At 38.3% G+C, this 26,256-nt stretch overlaps 1 protein-coding gene across 3 annotated transcripts in view; it reads left to right on the forward strand.

The window, feature by feature from the left end:
* The window catches only part of LAMA2 (laminin subunit alpha 2), a 619,529-nt gene that overhangs the window by 132,084 nt on the left and 461,189 nt on the right, over positions 1-26,256 (forward strand). For all 3 annotated transcript variants that reach the window (XM_058735217.1, XM_058735218.1, XM_058735219.1), the window contains exon 2: positions 17,006-17,176. In XM_058735217.1, coding sequence (XP_058591200.1) covers positions 17,006-17,176 — 171 coding nt within the window. The remainder of the gene's footprint in view (positions 1-17,005; positions 17,177-26,256) is intronic.

Here is a 26,256-nt window from a genome sequence, read left to right on the forward strand (position 1 = left end):
TATTGGGGAGCTGCTGTTCGGGCAAGATAGACTTTGGATAAATAATCGTTTTATAAAATTACACATTGTAATCAGTGCGACAGAGGAAAAGTAAGGCATAATTAGGGATTGTAAAGGGGCACTGTTTGGAAAGGGTTAGGAAATATCTCAGAAGAAGAAGGATATCAGGAAGGAAGACTCGTGAAAGGTAGGAGGTATGAAGAGTAGAGGAAAATTAAGGAGCAGGGATTTCTAGACATGGTCCTGAGGAAGGAAAAAGCAGAGCCTTGTTCTGGAAATTGATTAAAGGCAGTCGGTTGAATGTAATGAGAGGATATCGTAAGCAGGGTAATAATTTTTTTTAATAACGTAAATTATTTTTCTTTATTTTTTTCAATATATGAAATTTATTGTCAAATGGGTTTCCATACAACACCCAGTGCTCATCCCAAAAGGTGCCCTCCTCAATACCCATCACCCACCCTGCCCTCCCTCCCACCCCCCATCAACCCTCAGTTTGTTCTCAGTTTTTAACAGTCTCTTATGCTTTGGCTCTCTCCCACTCTAACCTCTTTTTTTTTTTTTCCTTCCCCTCCCCCATGGGTTTCTGTTAAGTTTCTCAGGATCCACATAAGAGTGAAAACATATGGTATCTGTCTTTCTCTGTATGGCTTATTTCACTTAGCATCACACTCTCCAGTTCCATCCACGTTGCTACAAAGGGCCATATTTCGTTCTTTCTCATTGCCATGTAGTACTCCATTGTGTATATAAACCACAATTTCTTTATCCATTCATCAGTTGATGGACATCTAGGCTCTTTCCATAATTTGGCTATTGTTGAAAGTACTGCTATAAACATTGGGGTACAAGTGCCCCTATGCATCAGTACTCCTGTATCCCTTGGGTAAATTCCTAGCAGTGCTATTGCTGGGTCATAGGGTAGGTCTATTTTTAATTTTCTGAGGAACCTCCACACTGTTTTCCAGAGTGGCTGCACCAATTTGCATTCCCACCAACAGTGCAAGAGGATTCCCGTTTCTCCACATCCTCTCCAGCATCTATAGTCTCCTGATTTGTTCATTTTGGCCACTCTGACTGGTGTGAGGTGATATCTGAGTGTGGTTTTGATTTGTATTTCCCTGATGAGGTGCAACGTTGAGCATCTTTTCATGTGGCTGTTGGCCATCCGGATGTCTTCTTTAGAGAAGTGTGTATTCATGTTTTCTGCCCATTTCTTCACTGGGTTATTTGTTTTTTGGGTGTGGAGTTTGGTGAGCACTTTATAGCAGGGTAATAATTTTTAAACTTAACCTAAGTTATAATCCATTAAAAGATTTGAAGAGGACTGACTTCATCAGATTTGCACCGTAAGAAAATCCAGTTTATTAAAAGTGGATTGATAAAAAGGCAGAAGGTAAACAGGAGTCCATTTAAGAGGCTTTTGCAAAAGTCCAGATGTTAAAAATGCCATAATTTGGCTCCAAGTGTTGGTAGTGGCACTAGAGAAAAGCAAACGGATGTGAAACTAATTTTGGACTTAGAATAGTATTTAGTGGTAGAGTGGGAGCAAAATGACTCCTAGCTTTCTGTAGGAAACACTGGGTAGGAAAAGCAGAATGTGTTGAGCTAGAGAGAATTTAGGAGTAGCTAATTCAGGGTGTGGGGCAGGGGGGATGGTGGTAGTGCCGGAGCATAGGAAGTCGTGAGCTCTGCTTCGGGTAAACTTTGAGATGCTAGCAAGACATCTGAGTGGAGGTGTTAACCCAGCATTTGGACCAGGAGGCCTGCGCTTCAAAGAGATCTTTGGCCTGGAGATATAACTTGGGAGTTGTACTAGTTGTACTATGCAGATGGTATGTGAATGGCTTTGAAGTGGATGAGATTATTTGGGGAGGAGAATAAAACAGGAAAAGGAGGGGCACCTGGGTGGCTCAGTCAGTTGAGTATCCAACTTCGGCTCAGGTCATGATCTCAGGGTTCATGAGTTTGATCCCCACATCGGGCTCTGTGCTGACAGCTCAGAGCCTGGAGCCTGCTTCGGATTCTGTGTCTCCCCCTCTCTGCCCCTTCCCAGCTCATGCTCTGTCTCTCAGAGATTAATAAAGGTTAAAAAAAAAAATAAAAAAAAAACAAAACAGGAAGAGGATATAGGATCAAGACCCGAGGAACTTGTATATTTATTAATACAAACAAATGAAAAAGAAAAAACAAATGAATATAACTTGTCATTGTTTTCTTCTCCTCCTTTCGCTGCTGCTGCTTCTTCCTCTTCTTCTTCTGTCTTTTAAACCAGAGGAAACATGGTGTAGAACAATGTTTTTAATATATGTTTCATCATTAGAGATAAGAAATTGTCTAGCAGTCCTTAAAGAGCAGGGCCCATGGGGAACAGCATCTTTCCAGCTGCCATTGTGTGACTCAAAGCTTACATGAGCCCCTTCTGATATTTTTGTGTGAGGGATGTAAATGCAAGCTTATGCTCCTCACATAGCAATCAGCTTAGGGATTTATCATATTTTTATTTTTACATTTTGGATTGTTAACATCAGATAGACACAAAGTTTTCAATTTGTGTTCTATATTACAAACACCTCTGGTGACGGGGTCATTGCCAATGTACGGCTCTCCATTTCATTTTCAGGGACTTAAAAATGTTTTGCCTTTCCTTGCCTTGCCTTTTTTGCTTCCCGTTTTGAGTTTGCGGGCAGACCTGCCAAAGAGACATCTAGTTTCTAGGCTTGGTTTTGTAAGCCAGGCAGAAGAGAGCAGATACCGAACATATGTTCTGCTGATATTGATGAAGTGAGGTTGGAAGAAGTTGGAAGCAGTCTATTTTCCCCCAACTGCCACCCCCTCAAGGAATATTTTGGGTACCCTTATGCTAGAACATTCTAAATAAGTACCCCAGCTATAATAATTACTTTTATCATATGATTTTGAAAACCTTTAGGATGAATCAGAACTGTTCTACAAGTAGAACATTAAAAAAAAAACCAAAAAAACAAAACAAAAAAAAAAAAACAAAGTAGTTTGTAGATTCTAATTTTAAATGGATAGAGGATACGATATCCATGGAAAGTGGAAGGACCAGAAATTTTGTGATCAGAGCAGTCCACTGAATACTCAACAAGTGGCAGAAGGGAGAGTAGCAGGGACCTGTATTTGGGGGAGGTATATTTGAAGTTAGATAAAGAATCTATTCAATCTAGCCCTCCTGATGATAGTTTGCTAAATTGGGGGGTTTTGTTCTGCATTTCAAGGAATTTTTATTGATCAGAGGTAGTGTGTTCAACTTCAATTTACCAGGCATAGGATAGTTAGAGTTGGTTTCAAACATACTATTTGGAGGAGTTTGAAGAACTCTGCATACAAATGCCTTGCTTGAAGTCATTGTCATGGAGATGAATTGCCCTGCCCTTCCTGGTATATATCTGTCAGTGAGTATTCTTGCCAGATATCTGGGCTACAATGGCAGTTATTATCTTATGTATGTGTAAGTTTTAGGTCACTGTAAATTCATGATATAATCTTGTTTGAATAAGATAAATGATTCCCTTTGTGAGGAATTTAATAAAATCCTATAGTGCTTGTCTGGGCCAAGTGGCTAGATGTCATTTCAGTTCATAATGGCTCTCTTAGTCCTCATTTTAGTAAGAATATCTGCTACACAGAATAGTATTGATATGCCACAAGCACAGCTTGCTTAGGCGCCATTGGAATACAAATGGTTGCATTTGGTTTATTTTGTCTCTGGTGAAAATGAAAATACTTAAATTTTCTTCTTAATCTGTTTGGAAGGAACAGAGTAAAGAATTAAAAAAAATTTTTTTTTATGTTTATTTGTTTCGGAGAGACTGAGAGACAGACTGCTAGCGGGAGAGGGGCAGAGAGAGAGGGAAACACAGAATCTGAAGCAGGCTCCAGGCTCCGAGCTATCAGCACAGAACCCGATGTGGGGCTCGAACTCATCAACCGTGAGATCATGACCCGAGCTGAAGTCTGACATTTAACCGACTGAGCCACCCAGGCGCCCCAAGAATTTTTAAAATTAATTCCACAGGGAGACATGTACTATGTTTCCTTATGTAAAAAGAAGAAAGGAGACCAGACCAACTCAGAAGTCTCCAAAAATATCCTTTATTTTGGAAGCTGGAAAGGGCAGAACTTAGCAACAGTACAAGACAAATTTGAAAGGCCTATAAATGCAAGTTTGGACTAGAATACATGCTCTCCTTGTTTCTTTTTTTTTCTCCCTGAACAACTAGATTCAGCATTATTATTTTTTTTTTCCAGCTTACAAGCATTGTTGTGTCTGGATGGCTATTAGTTCAAATTGGACTGATTTTCTAGTTCTATAAAACTCTTCATCTGCATCATGTATCAAAAGCATTGAGTTACTTCCTGCAGTGCACAGCTGGAAATCATTCTCTTCGGCAACATTTCGTTTCATCCCATTTTTGTTTTATACCAATGTGTTCCCCCACACCCACATAGCTCAGAATTTCAGCAGACAAGTATCTCCTTTTCTTCCTTGATGCATCTTAGAACATTTTAAACTGGCAGGTTCTCTTTTGTCTTTCAAATACTGAAGCACTTGCAAACAGCTCTGTTTGCCTGCCTGAATATTTTTTTTAAAATGCTCCACAGACCTGAAAGACTTAAATGGAAAGTTAGAGACGTTCAAACAGTTTCCTCTTACTCTTTGAGAAGTGATAGGTGCTTGGCATAAACAAGCAGGAGAAATACTAGGTACCAAGAGTAGGAGGAATAATTGGAGGTGGGGAGAGGGGAAAGAGACATCTGTGATGTATTGTAAACAATATGGGATGATTTTTTTTTAATTATTAAGAAATTGACTATATTGAAGAGAAGTCATTGACTGGGTGACTTTTCCATAGCAAATATCTATGTACCATCTGTTATTATATTAGTGATGGTCTTTGGTAGGTTGACTGTAGATGTTAACAAGAACCATGATTTGAGAAATTAAAATATATGTATTGTGTGTACTGATATATGAACATATATATCAATATCTGAGTAGTAATAAAAATTGTATATGTTAGGCACAGGCAATGAAAAACAACTACTCCCACGATGTTCACTTAAACTGATGAAAACAAGAAATATACATTTAGAAATTATTTTTGCCAGATTACATTAGAAAGATTTTCTTTAAAGACATGAGTTAGGTTATCATCATTTTAAAGTGATGGTTACCAAACTTCACACATTTCAAGGTAATCAAAAAGAACATAGTGAAGGGGAAAACAACCAAAAAACCTAGAAGGAAATTTTCACTGTGAAACAATTTTTGAAGTGGCCACTTCTTGGGGCACCTGGAGGGCTCAGTTGGTTAAGTGACTCTTGATTTTGGCTCAGGTCATGATCTCACGGTTCTCATGAGTTTGGCCCCATGATGGACTCTGCTGACAGTGCAGAGCCTGCTTGGGATTCTTTCTCTCCCTCTCTCTGCCCCTTCCCTGCTCTCTCTCTCTCTCTCTCTCTCTCTCTCTCTCTCACTCAAAATGAATAAACATTAAAAGAAAGTGGCCACTTCTGATTGTGATCATTGTATAAGCATTGGGTCTTTGTGTAAATAATTGTGATTGTTGTCACTACTACTATTCCTTCACATTTTATCTTAAAGATGCTTAAATGAAGCAACTACATGTCTATTTATTTATTTTGTTATAATAAAATTACTCTCTTGATCTTTGTGTATGTGTGTGCATGTGTGTGTGGGTGGGGAATGTATAAACATAATGTAAGTACAGAAATGTATTTAAAGTGTATCACATGACTTGCAGAATTGTTGGAAAGTTTTGAGCACAAGGCATGGCACATGGTGCTCATCAAGGCCATTTGCAGGTCTCACTGCTTGAATAGTCTAGTTAGAGTCTTTCTACAGACATTGCCCTTTACCCCTTCTTTTCCCCACCACCACTGATACTTTTATCTCTTTAGCGGTCATCTTTTTTTTCATTATTCCCTAGCCCTGTTCTTTAAGTGCTCAAGATTCACAACCCTAGGCTAACATCATGGGCACATGCCCAAACTGTTAAAGGAAGGGGAGAGGAAAGATCTTTCCTACTTCTACTTCCCTAGCAGGGGGTGAGGAACTATGTACCCTTTGTACTAAATACAGTGTCAATTACCTAAGAGTAGAAATGGAGGCTGGAGCCAAGAAATGATAAAGGTCTGGCATAGTTTCACATAGCTTGGATTCTTTGAATTATTTCACTGAGCTAGAATGCCCAAACAGGGTTCTACGTTTCTACTAAATCAAGGGTGTGATCAGTTTACTGGCTTTGGTTTGCCAGATTTCTCTCTAGAAAGAATACACAAGTGCATCTATTTCTTCTCATTCAATAAATTTAAATTTGAGTGTTATAACAGGCTAGCTAGTGTTAACTCTATATTCAATAATGTTATAGAGTAGAAATCCACTGTAAAGTGTATTGAAGTTTCAGTGTGATGAGGGTTATAACAAAACATCAACAAGTATTGTGTGGACACCAAGAAGGAAACAACAGGGACATCTGGGTGGATCAGTTGGTTAAGCATCTGGCTCTTGGTCTTGGCTCAGGTCATGATCTTGCCATTCGTGGGCTCGAGCCACTCATCAGGCTCTGCACTGACAGTGTAGACAGGGATTCTCTCTCTCTGCCCCTCCCCCACTTGTGTGTGTGCTCTCTCTCTCTCTCTCTCTCTCTCTCTCTCTCTCTCTCAAAAATAACTAAATAAACTTTAAAAAATAAAAAACAAGGAAACAGCATTTTATGTGGCAAAGTCAGAAAATACTTTCACAGAGCTGGGGATATGGGAGCTGGGTCAGGTCATGAAAGGTGAGTAGATGACCATGCACAGAAAAAGAAAAATATTATAGAATGGATAAGATAATTGGTGAGGCAATGCCTGATGTAGAATTTTCAAAACACCTGGTATAGTTTTAAACAGTAAGATGTCAGTACATTTGATGTGTAAGATAAGTTTAGAGAAGTAGATAAGGGCCTGATTATAAATGTCCAGGGGACCAAGGAGTGACTATTCTCCTGTAGGCAACAGATAAGTCACAGAGGTTGTTAAAAAGAAGTGAAAAAAAAAATGATGTGATCAGACTTAATTTTTAGGAAGATCATTTTCATGACGCAGTGGCAGATGAACAGAAGTGGAGTCATGCAGAAAGACAAGTTACGGTGCGATTGCAGTAGAGGTAAGACAGGACAGGATACCCTTATATAAAAGTATAGACAGATAGATGAGGAGAGAGAGAAAGAGAAAGAGGATGTTAAGGTGGAGACAAAAAAAAATTGGAAGCAGAAATCTTAGAATGGTGAGAAGTCAGATGTATTTTTTCTCAAAGAACCATTTAACATTTTCTAGTTTCTGTGGAATAACAGGAAGGCTGGTTGATGTTCAGCTGTTAGGTGCGAAAGGCAGAGATCTGGGGGATAAAGATGACTGACTCAGTAATGTTTTTGTGGATGGTCTTCATGAGGTCAGTCAGTAATGGAGATGAGCATGTGTAAAGGGCGGATGATTTCAACTTTTAAAGAAGAATTTATGAGCCACGAGAGGAACTGTTTTGTAAGTAGCAGTTAAAAGCTAGTTAAAAGAAGCTACTTTTCCTTTCCCAGTGGTTCTAGGGATCCACTGGGGAGATCTACAGAGTGTCACTGTCAGAGGAAAGCAAGGATTCAGTTACAATAAGAAGGCTGAAGAAGTGCTCTCTTAAAATGGAGAAATTTGGAAACAAATTTCAAGACTTACAAAATTATGATGGAAATTGGCCTGTGAGTGTGCGTATGGAAGGGAAAAGGAGAAGTGGGTGGTGGAAAACTGAGGAATGGTGTAGCAGGTGGAAAGAATTTTCATTTAGAGCTGGGAGGGGAGTAAGACCAGTGAGTCTTCAATAATAAAATTAATTCTAACCCATTTGGGATCACAGTAACTGGGTTTGAAAACTAACAGTGCCACTTAGGTTTGGGGAATTATGTTCTCCACTCTTAAAGTTCAGATTCTTACTAGGCTTCTTTGAACTGAATTCTTTTTGCTACCAGAAGACAACCGTCTAGTTCGCCACCTAGAGAAACATCACCTAAAGCCTAAGAAACCAGTCTGAACCGTGCCACACCGCAGATCACTTATGAGGACATTGAATGCATTTCTCGATGACTCACTTGTACTTCTTCAAAAGACAGCACTTATGTATTAAATATGATTCTAAGTCAAAGTTCTTTATTTTTATGAAATCAAAGCTGGAAGGATTGGAAAGCTGTACGAGGAAAATAGAGTTACCTGCTGATTACTGGCCTGCTGGGGTCTTGGGGAGACTTTCATCTGTTTTGCTGATCTAGCACCTGCTTTTGCTTGTTTCCACTGATTCTGACAGAGATTGAAAAGACAGTTTTCCTCTGTAGTATCTAACAAACTGTTCCCCATTTGATTTAAGAAATGTCAATTTAAAGTTCTATTGTTACTTGCATTGACAATTTATAAAAACCAAGAAATGCAAGAAATAATATATATACATATGTATATGCATGTATGCACATGTACATCTACATATATGTGTATGTGGTTATTACACAGACATATACTTACACATATATATACATGTATAATATTTCTATAGATTCTTTGACAAATTTTATTAAAATTTCCCCGCATACAGAAACATTGAAAGAATCATCCAGTAAACACTCATATACTCAGCATCTCTTGGAAACTTCATGCTTAAACTCTTCAATATGAATATTACTAACTAGAGTTCAATATTGGTTTACTTTCTTTTTTAAGGTAAAATTTACCTACAGTGAAATGCACACGTCCTGCCTGGGTGTAGCATGTGCTCATTGAGTGCGACAGTTAATAAGTTTTAAGAGATGTGCACACTTGTATAATATAAACTCCCATCAGGAATATTATCATTACCCCAGAAATTTCTGGTCAGTCTACCCCTCAAAGCAATCTTTTTTTTTTTTTTTTTCTATTTTCCCAATAGATTAGGTTTGTCTGTTCTAAAAAGTCAAATAATAGAACATGCACTCTTTTTTGTAAAGCTTCTTTAATTTGACATATTGCTTTTGGGAGTCATCTTGTTCCATACTGAATACATTTCCATTTTGTGAATAAACCACCGTTTCTGTATCAGTTCTCCCACTGATTAAGAACTTGAGCTATTTCCAGGTTGGGTTATTATAATAAGAGCTTCCATGTGCATTTTTGTATAGGTCTTTTCATAGATACATACTGTCATTTCTCTTGGGATTTTACCTATGGGTGGAATGTAGGGTCATGAAGTAGATCTAGGTTTAAATTTATTTAAAAAAAAAATGCTTGACTTTTTTCTAATGCCGTTGTACTAATTTACACTCCCAACAGCAGTGGAGTAGAATTCTAGTCCAGTTGCTCCACAAACCTTCAAACATTTGGTGCTGTCAATATTTTTAATAATCTACCACTTACTATAAAGCATAAGAACCTTGGAGATATGTAGGTCTATTTACCATGATCTCTCCACCCACCATTTCTTTGTTATAATTGTCATATGTGTTACATTAACATACACTGTAACCCTCCCTGCCCAACCCCCCCCCCCGAAATATTATATTTTTTTTCTTTAAACATTAAAACGTATTTAAAGAACTTAGGAGGGGCACCTGTGTGGCTCAGTTGGTTAAGAATCTGTTGATTTTGGCTCAGATCATGATCTCACTGTTTATGGGGTCAAGCCCCACGTTAGGCTCTGCACTGAGTTCAGAACTTGCTTGGGATTCTCTGGCTCTCCCCTGCTCACTCCCTATCTCTCTTTCAAAATAAATGAATAAATGTGAAAAAAAAAGAACTTAGGAAAAAGTCTATCAGTTTTTTTTTCAAGTTTACTTACACTTTTTGTCTCTCATCTCCAATTTTCTATTAATCCCATGCTGTTATTTTTTTTTTATATTCTAGATACTGCATTTTTCAGTTCTATAATTTATATTTGATATTTTTTGTAGTTTCTATTCATCTACTGAAACTTCTTATTTGTCTTTTCATTGTAAGCATTTTTTGTGTGTGTCCTTGATTATGGGTATAAAAGCTGCTTAAAAATATTTGTATGCTAACTTCAGTATCTGGGTGATACCAGTGTTGATCTATGCACTGCTGTAAGCATGGGTAGCATTTTATTGTCTCTTCGTATGTTTAATAATTTTTTTAAAAAAGTGCATCCTGGATATTGTGAATGATACATTTATAGAAACTCAGGATTCTGTTATGTTTTCCTGAAGAATAGTCCTCCATTTTTTATTTCTGTGTTATATCGGTTGGTTAACGTATGTGGATTCAAACAGCAAACTGTAGTCTTTCCTGTGGAATGCAGCTACTGCAGATTTCTGTGTTGTTCTTTTAGCCCCAGTTTGTATGCTTGGCATCTGCCTGGGTCATATTCAGGTCTGGCATCAGTGAGAGATTTGGGAAGAGTTTATACACATACTTTGAGGCTCCTTTTACAGGTTTTTCCCAATATTTTTCCTTCACTTCGTAGCAGCTGTGGCTGTTCATAATTCTGGCCTCTGTTTTTTCAAGATCGTTTAGAAAAAGACAAACAGACAAGAGACACTGTGGAATTCTACTTGAGTTTTAGCCACTGTGCCCTGTGCACTCTGAAACGCATCCCGTATCTTCCCCTTTCCAAGCACACACATCCCTCCCAGCTTACCTGTTTGGGGTTGTTCTCCATTGCTTTTAGGTATTTGGGATTTTTTAAAAAATATATTTTGTTTAGAATTCATACCTGTTATCTGTGAGAAGGTTGGTTCACTGGGAGCTACCCCACAATTATTAAGAGTAGAACTTGTATATGCAGGTTTTAAAAATGCTTCTGCTCTTTGAAACCAGAATGTGGAATTTTGAGGTTGCAAATCATCACAATAATGCAAACATCTACAAACATACCATAGTATTTGGATGAGCAAAGATAGTATAAAAACATCCAAATGAAAATTTGGTGAATTTTGTAAATATTAGTCATATTTTGAAAAATTGCTGTTTTTCAACTATAGACTATCCTTTTCTAGACTATTTATTAAATGTATAAATTATGTTATACCATACACAAAAATAAACTCAAAAATGGATGAAAGACCTAAATATAGGACAGGAAGCCATCAAAATCCTCGAGGAGAAAGCAGGCAATAAGCTCTTTGATATTGGCCACAGAAACTTCTTACTCAACATGTCTCTGGAGGCAAGGGAAACAAAAGCAAAATGAAATATTGGAACGTCTTCAAAATAAAAAGCTCTGCATGGCAAAGGAAACAATCAGCAAAACTAAAAGGCAACCAACGGAATGGGAGAAGATATTTGCAAATGACATATCAGATAAATAGTTAATTTCCAAAATCTATAAAGAACTTATCAAAGTCAACACCCAAAAAACAAATAATCCAGTGAAGAAATGTGCAGAAGACATGAATAGATACTTCTCCAAAGAAGACATCCAGATGGCCAACCAACACATGAAAAAGTGTTTAACATTTCTCATCATCAGGGAAATACAAATCAAAACTATAATGAGATACCATCTCATGCTTGTCAGAATGGCTAACATGAACAACTCAGGCAACAAAAAATGTTGGTGAGGATGCGGAGAAAGAGGATCTCTTTTGCATTGCTGGTGGGAATGCAAACTGGTGCAGCCACTCTGGAAAACAGTAAGGAGGTTCCTCAAAAAACTAAAAATAGAACCACCCTATGACCCAGCAATTGCACCACTAGGTTTTTATCCAAGGGATATATGCTGTTTTGAAGGGTCACATGCACCCCCATGTTTATAGCAGCACTATCAACAATAGCCAAAGTATGGAAAGAGCCCAAATGTCCATCGATGGATGAATGGATAAAGAAGATGTGGTATGTATATACAACGGAATATTAGTCGGCAGTCAAAAAGAATGAAATGTTGCCATTTGCAACTATGTGGATGGAACTAGAGGGTGTTATGCTAAGCAAAATTAGTCAGACAAAGAAAAAAATCATATGACTTCACTCCTATGAGGACTTTAAGAGACAAAACAGATGAACATAAGGGAAGGGAAACAAAAATAATATAAAAACAGGGAGGGGGACAAAACACAAGAGACTCATAAATATGGAGAACAAACTGAGAGTTACTGGAGGGGTTGTGGGGGGGATGGGCTAAATGGGTAAGGGGCACTAAGGAATCTATTTCTGAAATCATCGTTGCACTGTATGCTAACTAACTTGGATGTAAATTAAAAAATAAATTTTAAAAAATGTATACATTATGTAACAGAATATATTGTTGTTTTCTCTATACTAATCATATTCTAATCTCCAAAGAAAATATATAGGTAGAAAAAATTTTATCTGTTTTTTTGTTCAGATTTTGTCATCCCACAAATCCAGCTAAATTTATTTAGTCTGCATACTATTCAGAAAAAAAAAGTCAATCATAATTGTATGGGTAACGATGACTGGCTTTTATGTCATTAACATTACATGACCTCAAATTGAATTAAAAGGCTGTAAGTCAATACTCTATAAGGGTTCACCAGCTATTTGTAGTTGATTTATATTCACAATGTTTACATAATCTTACCCAAGCAACCCGTATTAAAAGTGGAAATAAATATTACCCTGCTGCTTTTGAATGGGAATAAATAGGTACAGTTTAATAGATTTTACATATAATGGAAGTGGGCTGCAATCTCTAATACAACCTGCTGAAGATTCAATAAAAGCTCAGATATTGACTGACTCTTCAAACTGGGTGTTAGCAACTAATTGGAGACCTTCCCTGACCAATATAGTTTACTGATTTTTGTAAAAAATAAACAGTAAAATAGCTGATAACATTTTAAAAGGCAACTGTTTCCTACCCACAAAGCAAGGCAATTAAATTGAAAAGGTTAATTTTGAGCACCTGATCAGTAAGTGTAACAGAAACAAATCAATGGAAAGAACTGAAAGATAATAAATGTAAATTTTATTAATTTCTTTGTTTATGGGTAGAAAACTCTATGAAACAACAAAAGACTGGCAACTGGATAAGTCATATCCATTACAGTGGATGTAAATGGATAAGCATTGCTGAGGACCAAGTTTTGGCTCTTTTTTATGCCCTGATAGGCATCCAGCTTCGGCTCAGGTTATGATCTCACGGTTCGTGAGTTCAAACCCCGCCTAGGGCTCTGTGCTGACAGCTCAGAGCCTGGAGCCTGCTTCAGATTCTGTGTCTACCCTCTCTCTCTCTGCCCCTCCCCCACTCACACTGTCTCTCTCTCTCAAAAAATAAATAAACATTAAAAAAATTAGAATACGTTTTCTTGGTTAAAGAGCTGAGTTCAAATCATAGTTATCAATCTTACTAATTCATAATTTTGTACATATTGCTTTTCTTCTCTGAGCTGCACTTTCTTCATTTGTAAAATGAAACTGATAAATTCTATACAATGGAGTGATGGGGGGATTAAGTCTTATTACTTAATGAATATGAAATAGCTTCTGAATCAGTGTTACTTTTCTACCTATAATTCTTTTATAGCCATGGCATGTCGTTCACATTTTATCCACTTAATTCTGTAGGGAAATTGGGGTGTAATTCAATTCTATGTTTTGGACCACACAATATACAGTAAAGTAGTTTTCGCCAGCCGTCTTTCCTTTATGGACCCCTCCCATGATTACTCAGACCTGAGAAAGTTGAGGTTGAGGCTACTCAAATCAGGTTCCACACAGGGCTGCTCCAAAGCCGGGCATAGCGAGTCTTACCCATACCTACAAAACAGACTCAAGACCAGGGTCAAAATCAGAACTACTCAGAGTTGAAGGAGGAGACAAAGATCACAGACAAAAACCGACAGTGTCCTGGGGCAGTTTTAGACATGTTGGCCACTGCCTGAGATGCCTTTTGTGTAAGTGAGCTGGCTTTGTTTGGAAGGATAAGAACAGGCTTAACTACCTAAACTCCTACTACAGGCCAGCAAGATAAGAAGTAGAGTTTTGCCCTCCTGAAAACAGCATATCTCTTCCTTCTAATTACCAACTTTGTTCTATGCTACACACTAAAATTATAAAGACTTGGGGGAAAAAATCCCACTAAAACAAATCACTAACAGTGACAAGTAAGCAGCAGTTTGTGTTGATGTCTATGTGAACCATTAAGTGTCCTCTGTGTGTAATCCATGTATCTAGATCTGTATCCATATCTATATCTATATATCTGTATCTGTATCCATGTCTGTATAATCACATAATCTAATGGGTTAGAATAATTCTAAAGTCAACTACTCGGTTAGTCACTCAACATTTGCTTAAGTTTTCCAGAAAAAGTCCATACTCATATGCTATTCCCTCTGCCTGGCGAGTTGTTTTTTTTCCTTTTCTCTACCAGATAAACTTCTATTTCTCCTTTGAGATTTAGCTCAAGATCACTTCCACAATAAGCCTATCTCAATGGTATTTTATTCTCAAATCTTTTATGGTACCTGGCATAGTATGTGCTCAATGCATTACAGTTAAATGCAAAATGGGGATGAATGGCAGAAGAGAAAGATGGGCAGACATATCATATTTATTTAATCATATATCATTTACAAATATAGAGAATAAAGTTTCTAAGGTGGAGAGATAATGTTTTGGGGATGATCAAATTATTTTCAAATTTATAATGTGGTTAACTTCACAAAACTGAGGTAGTTTCCAATAAGCCTGTATACAAGGAAGACTAAAAAAAAGTTAATAACCATTGTACTTACAGTAATTTACCATTTAGAAAACACTCTATATTTCCTCATGAAATAAGTAACAATAGCTTTATGAATGGCTAATATTTTTCTGATCAACGATCATCTGTGCACGTCTTAACGATAGAATGTCTCATTGAGTGAGGGTGAGAGCAAATAGATGAGGGAAATGAGGGGTTTGGGGAAATAAACTTATCAGGAAGAATGAATGAGATAGTGGCTGCAATTGAGTAAAAAAGTAAGTTTTGACCTTCTGGCAAACAAGGAAAAATTGGAAACCTCAAGTAACTATTCACTGGAGAAAAGCACAAGGCAGGAGGGCCAGCAGGCTCGGGCCTGGCTAGATTAGAGCATCAGAACTGAGGGATTTTAGAGGCTGGTGAATTATGGAGAGGGAGGGAAGATAGAGAGAAATAGTCTGAAGGCAACTTTTTGGGAGACCCTGAGAGTGACTGAGATGATAATTGTGGTGGTGGTCTTAGGAATTTGCTTACCTCTTTGAAATTGTTGAGAATGATTACAAAAGAGATTAAAAGCATTTAAAAATCTTTCTCATTCACTGTACTGTGACTTCCTTCAGTGCAATTCTAAGGTCAACCAGGACCACAAATTAGCACTAGATTCAGGTAGGGTATCATTTGACGTTGTAGAGAACAAGCACTAGAGTGATTAAAAGGATAGATTCTGGAGCCAGATTCCGTGGTCTCAAATCATGGCTCTGCTATTTGCTATGTGTAATCCTAGGCAAGTTACTGAACGTCGTAATAAAATAAGGGCAATAGTAGCATGCTGCTCATGTAGGTGCCTTTTGAAGCAAATTAGCCCAAGAAGCCAGAACAATGCCTGGAACATTATAAACATTCAGTAAGTCTGGTGATGAGGATGAGGGTGAAAATGAAGATGATGCGAAGAACATTTATGTGGCCAATCTTTGGAGTTCCTTCATTTTATAAATATATTGAGTGCTTACTCTGTACCTAGCATGTGCTAAGTTTGCAAGATAAGGAAGAAAACACCTATGAACTCAAAACTCTGGGGATCTCAGTAAAACGTTGGGACATAAGATTTAGTTAATAAAGATCTTTCTAGCAGAGGTCGAATTAATGTAGACCTACTTGGCGTGTGTATAGAGCAGAGACCACCTAGATGGTTAGCACGTTCTGTATATAAATCGAATCAAATCATCTGGAATCACAGATGTATTTTCTCCCAGACAAGTTTTTCACTTAAAGAGTGGCTTCTGATAAATGGCTTTACCATATTGTCAGGAAATGAGGTCCATAAAATGCAAATACTAGACACGTATTAGGCAAAATTGACATTAAGTTTTAGAAAGAAAAACCTGAGTTCAGAAAGGCCTTCCCAACTATACGCTGTCATGGGTCTCTGTGATTTTACCTGAGTGAGCTTAAACTTCTATTGTATCTAAGAAATAATTGCTGGTATATGATCGTGGACCACTGTAACTACTTGTTTCTGATAACTCATTGCTATATAATATGGCTTTGTAGCACAGAAGGCAGTAAAGAATGGTTTTCCAAAATCTTTCATCATTTGCTATTGTCTCCAGTCTGAATAAAAGGAATTATAACAACCACTTAATGCTACATAATAATTGGAGAATAAAAATGGCCACAGAAATCATAAATGCTTAGTTACACAAAATCTTTATACACGATTATAGTTTAGTACTAAATACAAAATAGCTGAAGTGGAAGATGGAAGATTCAATACGATCTTTTGCCAATGACATGAAGAGAAGATATTTTATAAGTTTATTTTTATTACTTTGAGGGGGGCGGTGGGAGAGGGGCAGAGAGAGGGAGACAAAAATCCCAAGCAAGTTTTGTGCTGTCAGCACAGAGCCAGATGTGGGGCTCGAACCCATGCACTGTGAGTTCACGACCTAAGCCTAAATGAAGAGTTGGTCACTTAAGTGACTGAACCACCCAGGCACCCCCGAAGGTCTTTGTTTTTTAAGTGTGTTAGAGACAGGGCTTTCTTCCTAATTAAATGTTACAGGTGAAACATTAAGAAGATAGCTTTAGATTTTATATTTAAGACTGAAGAAGAAATGTTCATTTGAGAACACGTGCTATTTATGTAGAGTAGTTAATTAAACCAGATATTCAATTATCACTGATTATTTAATTTTCAAGGAATTTAATTCTCCGAAAAATATCCTATCTTAATTTCATCTTAAAATGCAGCAAGATCATACCATGTTGCTTCTGGCCCACACATCTTCATTTGTCCTTCTTTTTCAGGTTTATTCCCTGCTGTCCTGAATCTTGCTTCCAATGCTCTCATCACCACAAATGCAACATGTGGAGAAAAAGGACCTGAAATGTATTGCAAATTGGTAGAGCATGTCCCTGGACAGCCTGTGAGGAACCCCCAATGTCGAATCTGCAATCAAAACAGCAGCAATCCGTATCGTATGTATTTTAATACATGTTTGCATGGCACTGGTTAAGATCTGTAGTTGAGAGACTTTTTAAAAAAAATTTTTAACATTTATTCATTTTTGAGAGAGAGAGAGAGAGAGAGAGAGAGAGAGAGAGAGAGAGAGAGAGAGAGAACAGAGCATGAGTAGGGGAGGGGGAGAGAGAGAGGGAGACATAGAATCTGAAGCAGGCTCCAGACTCTGAGCTGTCAGCACAGAGCCCGACATGCAGCTCGAACTCACAAACTGTGAAATCATGACCTGAGCCGAAGTCAGTCGCTTAACTGACTGAGCCATCCAGGCACCCCATGTAGTTGAGAGACTTTGAGGTGAAGTTGCATTCAAGTCAAAGGGTTTGTGGTCCCCAAATTCCTAGACCTTTTCTTCCATTGGGTGCTTCTTTATACCTCTTCTGTACCATCTGACAAACATTACTGGAGTTCTCTATGTGTACCAGGTATAGTGCTTGAGAAGAGTTTTCTAGCTGAACACCTGTGGCAGCCATTAGGTTCACTACCTCCAGAATCACATCTGAGGATGTGGTTATTAGTGCAGGCTTTGGTCATTTGTTGGTCACTTACGTGCCAGGTACTCCGGTGAAGATCAACAGGAATAAGGTATGGTCCCTCACTGCAACCAGTGAAGAAATAGGCAAAAGGAACAAAGTAAAGAATGAGCATAGGGGTCTGAGGGAGAGAGAGGAGGGTTACAAATTAGTCTTGGTGCAAGTGAAGGCTTGCCAGAAGGGCCATCTAAGCTGAGACTCAAGGACAAGTATTAAATACGCAGGTAAAGAAGAGAGAGTGAGAAGAGACGAAGAAATGCCAGAAAGATCAGAATGAGATAGAAAACCTTACTTGCTCGGGGAACTACAAGTAGTTGGAAGGGCTAGAACTAAAAGCATCAAAAAGCAGAATGTAGACATGGGTCTTGTGCAGAGGCTGGAAGTGGATTATGAAGGTTCTTAAACACCTCAAGAGGGGAGTTTTAAGGAGAGGTGTCATACAAAGCCCTCTTGCTGGCTTCTATGAACCACACTGACGTCTCAGATTCATCTATGTGTTTATTCGGCAAGCATATGAACCCCTGCTGCTAGCAATGCATTGTACTGAAGTATAATGGTAACTCATACATAGTTCTTGACTTAAGCGACTTAGGGGGGAATAGGGGAAGCAGAAAAGTAAATTGAGTGTTAAGGGAACATGAGAGAGGCTATTTAACTATTTCTGGGAGAAAGTGACTCATGTACTGCAGAAAGAAAAGTAAGATGAAAAGTATTATAAAAAAAAAAGCATACATAAGTCTTGGAGTTACGGAACAGCATGATACATTCAGATAATGATAAGTAATGTGGTTTAATGGGTAAAGAATTTATATGGAGAAGGGGAGAATGGTGTGAGAGGATTCTAGAAATGGAGGTTGATTCAGAGATACACGTTGGGAAATTATCAAATCTGTTGGGGAGGTTAATAATGTGAATACTTAATGTCAAAGAGGTGAGTTCTAATGGGGATAAAGCTTCACAATTATAGCATTTTAAAATTTGCTTAGTTTCCTTCTCTTTTTAAGCTAAAAACCTATAAAATGAAAGAAGTTTTCTCTCACAATTTGCATTTTTTTTACCTCAAAATAAAGTTGGAAGGCCTTGTGTGTTCTTTATTGGAACTAGTTAAAGGGTAGAATGCATGGTCCCCTCTCTATTATATAATTTAGAGATGCTGAAAACATTATGTTTGGAGAACTGGAACTTTTGTGATTAAAACCGGTGATCTTGTGTATCACAGAATGTTTAAAAAATCTTAAGATGGCAACTACCAGAATCTTCCATGTCTTTAATGAGTCTGATTATCTGTGATTCAGATTATTATGATAGAGGTATGAGTGGGGAGTAATGGAACACATCTCACCTGTTGGCTTATTTTTTAGAACAATAAGGGCAGAGGACCTGGGCCAAAGCCCCGGGTCAGAAGCTAAGGGAGGTAGATTTAGTGGAATCCAGGAAGGCAATAAAGAGAAACAGAATCCAAGGAAGGAAGGCAGAAGATTCAGGTACCATGCTTGTGAGGAAGGAAAGAATTTTCAGGAAGAATGAATGATCAACAATGTTAGCTACTTCAAGATATTTAGTGAGAAAAGTATAAAATAGATTTTCCTTGATTTTGACAATATGGACATCCATTGGTAAACTTGTCAAAGCAGTCAGTGGATGGATGAGGCAAAAGCCATATTCAAGAGTTAGCGAGTGGTAAAAAGGAAAGAAAGAAGTATAGGGGTGTTCTCTCAAATATCGTTGGTGTGAAAGAGAATGGATGTGGTGTTTTGAAGGTTTTCGGAGATGGGGCATTTGAGCGAGTTTCAGTCGAAAGGAGAGGCCAGGAAACTTGAAGATAAAGTGACAATGGGGGTGGTAGTTCTATAGAGGTAAAAACAGATGAGTCACTGAGCACAGGTAAGAAGGCATCCTTTTAACTCATCAAATCAGAAAGAGGGAGGATGAGGAGAGGTAAATAGAAGGGAGTATTTGGGAAGAAATTCTTACTTAATGCTCTTAATTTTCTTATTAATATGTGTGTCTAGGTGTTCTGTTAAGGAAAGAAGTAAGATTTTGATTAGCCCCTTTGGGTAATAGGAGGAGAATTGCTGAGCCATAGTGAGAATAAAGTGAGAATTCTATATGGGGTGGAATGGAAGAATCAAATGTTTGTGCAGATCCTCATGGAGTTTTACAGAGAAAGTAGAATGGAAGAATAAGGTGGCAAGAAAATTGAAGTCAAGTCTGGAAGATAAATGAATTGATGGACTATGAGCTTTAGGTTTGTTAGGGAAGAAAATGAAGCCTGATGGGGAGAAACTGCCATTGGTTTAGACTGGTAGCCTTGATGATTTGATAAAGAATGTGAGAAAGGCTAGAGGCATGGAAATGGTGGGGAGGGGGTGGAGAGGATGCACTGGGCAGAAAGGGGGAGTTAGGTAAAGTATGTAAAGTTGTGTGTGTGTGTGTATACATGCATATATGTGTTTATATACGTATGTATATAAATACATACATGTGTAGTTCCTGACTACAAGTACAAGGTTAGGATAAATAAGGCTTGAACATAGAAAGCAATTAAGCAAATATTCCAAACAGTAAACTCAGGGCTTATTATCTGGTACATATTATAAATGATGTAGAGTGGCGCCTGGGTGGCTCAGTCCATTAAGCATCTGACTCTTGATTTCAGCTCAGGTCATGATCTCACAGTTGGTGAGACTGAACCCTGCATCCAGCTCTGAGCTGACAGTGCAGAGCCTGCTTGGGATTCTCTCTCTCTCTCTCTCTCTCTCTCTCTCTCTCTCTCTCTCTCTCTCTCTCTCCCTTTTTCGCTCTTCCACCCCATGCTCTCTTTTTCTCCCTCAATAAACAAATAAACTTAAAAAATAAAAAGTGATGCAGGAGCGCCTGGGTGGCTCAGTCGGTTGAATGTCCCGCTTTGGCTCAGGTCATGATCTCACAGTTCATGGGTTTGAGCCCCACGTTGGGGTCTGTGCTGACAGCTCAGAGCCTGGGGCCTGCGTCAGATTCTGTGTCTTCCTTCTCTCTGCTCCTCCCCTGCTCATGCTCTGTTCTGTCTCTCTCTCTCTCTCTCTGTCTCTGTCTCTCTCAGAAATAAATGAACATTAAAAATTTTTTTTTAAATAAAAAATAAATAAATAAATAAAAAGTGACGTAGAATTTCTGAGAAGGAAAACATTAGTGGGAACTGAAATATCGAGAGGTAGTTCCAAGAGGCGGTCAGATTCAGCTGAGAATTAAAAAGCTGAATTGCCTGAGATTAGAAGGAAAGGTATTCCAGGAAAGGAGAAAAACAAAGAAATGTGTACAGTCACAGAAGAAGGAAGGAAGGAAGGAAGGAAGGAAGGAAGGAAGGAAGGAAGATGGAAAGCTTGGGGTGGAAAATAATTGAGGGGAGACTCTTTTTTAAAATTAAATATATATATATATATATATATATATATATATATAATTTTATTATGTAAAATAGTATAAATATTTATGTATTATAAATAATAAACTTATTATTAAATTATTATAAATAATAAATATATAGTCATATAATTATTTATTATCAATTATATATATGAATATTTAATTCTTGAGCGAGAAAGAGAGTCCATAAGTGGGGAGAAGCAGAGGGAGAGAATCCCAAGCAGCCTCTGCACTGTCAGCATGGAGCCCTATACAGGACTTGAACCCACAAGCTCACAAGATCATGACCTGAGCTGAAATCAAGAGTGGAACACCTAACTGACTAAGCGACCCAGGTGCTCCAAGTGGAGACTCTTGGTTGGAAAAATGAATGAGGTGCATTTGCTAAACTGAGTCCACGAGCGATCCTGTCATTTCCCCCTTCAGAGTTATATAGTCAGGGTCTCTTATGTCTCCATGGAAGACATCCATATTTAAGCAAGCCTGTCCCATAGATTTATCTTGGGACAGAAGTGACAGATTGTTTTAGTAAAGCAAGATGCACAGGAAGTATGTCTTATATTTCCTCATTTTTATTTACCTGAAGTGTTTTTTTTTTAAAACTTTCTTTTAATATTTATTTTTGAGAGAGAAAGAGAGAGAGAGACAGACACAGTGTGAGCAGGGGAGGGGCAGAGAGAGAGGGGGAGACCCAGAATGCAAAGCAGGTTCCAGGCTCCGAGCTGTCAGCACAGAGCCTGGTGCAGGGCTCAAACTCACCATGACCTGAGATCATGACCTGAGCTAAAGTTGTTTCAGAAGCTCAACCAACTGGGCCACCCAGCTGCCCCTGCCTGAAGTGTTTTTTAACCTATCATAATCTGGATTTACTTTGTGTGATTAGTTTTAAGCTACCACCTTCATTACATTTCAAAGTCTTGTTTTGGAACTAGAGATAGGGAAAGAACATACCCCATAAGAATAAAAATCTAGCAATAAACTACATGAATATATTTTAGGAAAAGTTGGAGCAGCAGATGATAAAATTTTACAAATGCATTGAACTTCTAGAACATATCAGGCAGGTCTGTGCGTAATCACCATACAAAGAAAAGGAAGCTTGAACTTCCGGTTACTAGATTGTGCTTTCCAATTAAAAATTAGCAGTTTGAAAGATTTACTTCATCAACGATTCCCTGGACAGTATTCTGATGCAGTTAGCCCTTGGATTTACTTGTGTAGCTATCCCTGTTGAGGATGTTATAAGTTTCTATCTCATTCTAAATAAGGGAAGTATGCCAACAATTAATCAGTATTTGCAAATTAATTATGATTAAACTTTCATAATGGGGATTATGGTTAATTGTTGATTCATCTCCCAGTCCTCATTTTCATGACTAATTCTCATATCAATTTGACCTGAAGTGGCAGATATAAAAATTTCCAATTAGACAGCTTCTCCCAGAATTACCTGAGCCACAAATCTGATTTGGAAATATGGTTGTGGGTGTGTTTTTCTATCACATATTAAACCCACAATCTGTAAAGAAGATTCCAGAGGATGTTTGGGGAATGTTTGTTGTGGTATTTATTTTTCTTCAGAAGCAATGCCAGTAATATTTCATTTATGGCTGGTTCCTGACGTGTCAATTTCAGCACGCATTGACACCACAAGGGCATTTGTTTGATATTTAGTTATGCTTATGGTATTTGCTGTCGTTATAAAGACCTGACACCTTTGCTATAGCTTCAACAGAACAAGTTCACTAGTGCTAATTATTAAATATGGTCAGCAGTTTTACTTTTCATTAATGAGGTAGGATGCCTCATCTCAGTGGACTGCTAATGTGATAAGACTTGAGACAAAACAAAGTCCATCCAGTTGTTTAGTTGAATTAAATCATTTATCAGTAAAAATAGAACATTTTTGTTCTGTCCTATGCTCTCATGTTCCCATAAGTAAGTCAAGGACATAAACCTTTATGTTTTTAATTAAACAAGGTATAGCAGGCTACTTTAACAAAATTAATCTAAAAATACAATCTAAAGATGGGAAACTTAATGAATATTCAGTTTTGAATAAAATTTTTCTTTTGAAGATGACTTGACGTTATCAAATTCCTATTGCATTGAGGACTTCATTTTGCTTTGTTTTGTGACTTTCACATTTTTTACGAAATGCAATTTGCCTGTAACTAAGATTCAGAAGAGTATACATTTTGAACAGATGTATAATTTATTTTATATATATGCGTAATAATGGTTAGACTATTAATAGCTGTAATGTTCCTCTGGTAACCCTGTAAGATTAGAGTTCTCATCCAAGATATGTTTACTGGCCCCTGGAAAAAAGAGAAACTGAGAAATTCCTAATTTTTTTTGAAAACAAAATGAGTGCATTTTAAAGAACGGTTCTTCATTTTGAAATTATGGTTCTTTAAAACTTTGCCTGGTTTAAATGTTCATTAGTTTATGAAATAACAGTGATGGTACATTAAATGACAGTAAAAGTTGACTGGAGGTTCCTATGTTTTACATAAATAAAGAGCTAGAACTCCTATATCAGTTCCACAAACCTCTCATACACATTTTTTTTACTTTACTTTTTTTCTGAAACTTAATCTGGAAACTACTGCTGTGAGTGGAGTTTTGTTAACCCTAGTTCAAGAATTGCACACACGGTTTAAGTGAGTTGCCATTGTTGAATACTAAATGGTGGAGCCAGGTGGAATACAGGTGGACTATTTATCTCCTCATACGCCCCCCTTCATATTGCAGATATCATGCTTTTTTCATCACCATTATCATTAGACTACATGGCTACATGCTACACTTTGTAGGCAAACGGAGGTCCATGATTGCTCCTTGTAGTGATGAGGTTTGTTCATTATTTGAAGTATTCCTTCCATTTACCAAAAAAGATTGTGTTCTAATCTAAAAGGTTACTCTTAGGCTATTTATTTGAAACATCTCCCCGGAGAAGTAGTGTTCAGAAGTTCTCAAGACTGATGCTCCAAAGCATATGTTATCTGTGACATATAGAAGAGTAGCAGTGAGGGGCGCCTGGGTGGCGCAGTCGGTTAAGCGTCCGACTTCAGCCAGGTCACGATCTCGCGGTCCGTGAGTTCGAGCCCCGCGTCAGGCTCTGGGCTGATGGCTCGGAGCCTGGAGCCTGTTTCCGATTCTGTGTCTCCCTCTCTCTCTGCCCCTCCCCCGTTCATGCTCTGTCTCTCTCTGTCTCAAAAATAAATAAAAAACGTTGAAAAATAATTTAAAAAAAAAAAATAAAAAAAAAATAAAAAAAAAAAAAGAAGAGTAGCAGTGAATCTAGCCTCCAGTTTATTTACATTTCTATGGGCAAATAGGCTGACTTTCAAGTGAGAATTTAGGAAGTTAAGTACCCTTAGTGCAGCCCTTGGAATAGAAATAGGAACCTCTTGGGGCACCTGGGTGGGTTAATTGGTTAAGCCTCCGACTTCGGCTCAGGTCATGATCTCGAGGTTTGTGAGTTCGAGCCCCGCATCAGGCTCTGTGCTGACAGCTCAGAGCCTGGAGCCTGCTTCAGATTCTGTGTCTCCCTCTCTCTCTGCCCCTCCCCCATTTGCGCTCTCTCTCTCTCTCTCTCTCTCTCTCTCAAAAATCAACATTAAAAAAAAGAAAAGAAGAAATAGGAACCTCTCCATCCACCTCCACTCCTGCCATTCTCACCTGTGAATGAGCTGGGCCTGCTGAGAACAAAACAGAACTTGTGTTACTTGGAAACGAGAACAGATTTCCAGTGGCTAAGAACCAAAGCAGAATGATGGCTTTGGCACCTCAGGGGTAATGGCTGCTGTTGTGAGATGCATGGAGCTAAATTGGAGAAGAAATATGAGGTTTGAGGGGTGTAAGGAGAAAAGGAATGGTAAGAAAGAACAGTAGGGGTGGGGAGGGCTGGGGTGAATGTCCACCCCTCCCATCGTCTATCTCCAGTCTTCCTTTTATTTATTTTTAAATTATTTTTTAATTTTATCATTTATTTTGATAAAGAGAAAGAGCAGGAGTGGGGGAAGGGCGGAGAGAGAGAGAGAGAGAGAGAGAGAGAGAGAGAGAGAGAGAGAGAGAGAATGAATCCCAAACAAGATCTGAGCAGTCAGCACAGAACCCGATGCAGGGCTTGAACTCACCCACTGAGAGATCATGTTCTGAACTGAAATCAAGAGTCGGATGCTTAACCAGCTGAGCTACCCAGGAGCCCCTCCAGTACAGAACAGTAGGTTCTGTTCTCACCTATAGGTAGTAAAGGAGAAGGAAGATCCATGTTTTGTTGGTAGGAGAGAGTTTTGTGTGCTGTTGTCTCCCTGCTTGCCATTATTGTGCAGACTCCTCCACTGAGTTAGTGATGATGGGGATGGACAATGCTAAATGAGAGGTTTGGAGTATCTTTCATTATATTTTTATTTTTTATTTTTATTTTTTAACTTTATTTATTTTTGAGAGAGAACACAAGCAGGGGAGGGGCAGAGAGAAAGGCAGACAGAGGATCCAAAGCAGGCTCTGCACTGACAGCAGCAAGTGCTCAAACCCCACAAACCGAACCATGAGATCACGACCTGATCCAAAGTCTGACACTCAGCTGACTGAGCCACCCAGGCACTCTGCCCCTCATTATATTTGTAAATACTGGTTGAAAGTTGGCAAGTTAAGGACTGACCATGAGAAGCCTCATAGGATGGACCTGACAGCATTTTGTATTAAGCCCAGGTAACTGGCACCAGGGTGGTGCAGTCAGTTAAGCATCTGACTCTCAGTTTCAGCTCAGGTGATGATCTCCCGGTTCATGGGTTTAAGCACTACATTGGGCTCTGCGTTGATGGTGCAAAGCCTACTTGGGATTCTTTCTCTCCCTCTCTTTGCTCCTCCCTCACTCACACTGTCTCTGTCTCTCTCAAAAATAAACTTACAAAAAAATCCCAGGTAACATATTGGGCTGCCCAAGTCTTGGTAATAATGAACATGTCAAAAGGGCAAATCTTCAACCACAATTCAGAATTTTATGGGTTTTTTCCCACAGTGTGGATGGCATACAAGAGCTGCCTCAAACATTAATTTTTGCATCTTGGAAGGACTGACGTGTTCATCAG

This window comes from Neofelis nebulosa, chromosome 6 (assembly GCF_028018385.1).
Source record: "Neofelis nebulosa isolate mNeoNeb1 chromosome 6, mNeoNeb1.pri, whole genome shotgun sequence".
Taxonomy (NCBI): Eukaryota; Metazoa; Chordata; class Mammalia; order Carnivora; family Felidae; genus Neofelis; species Neofelis nebulosa.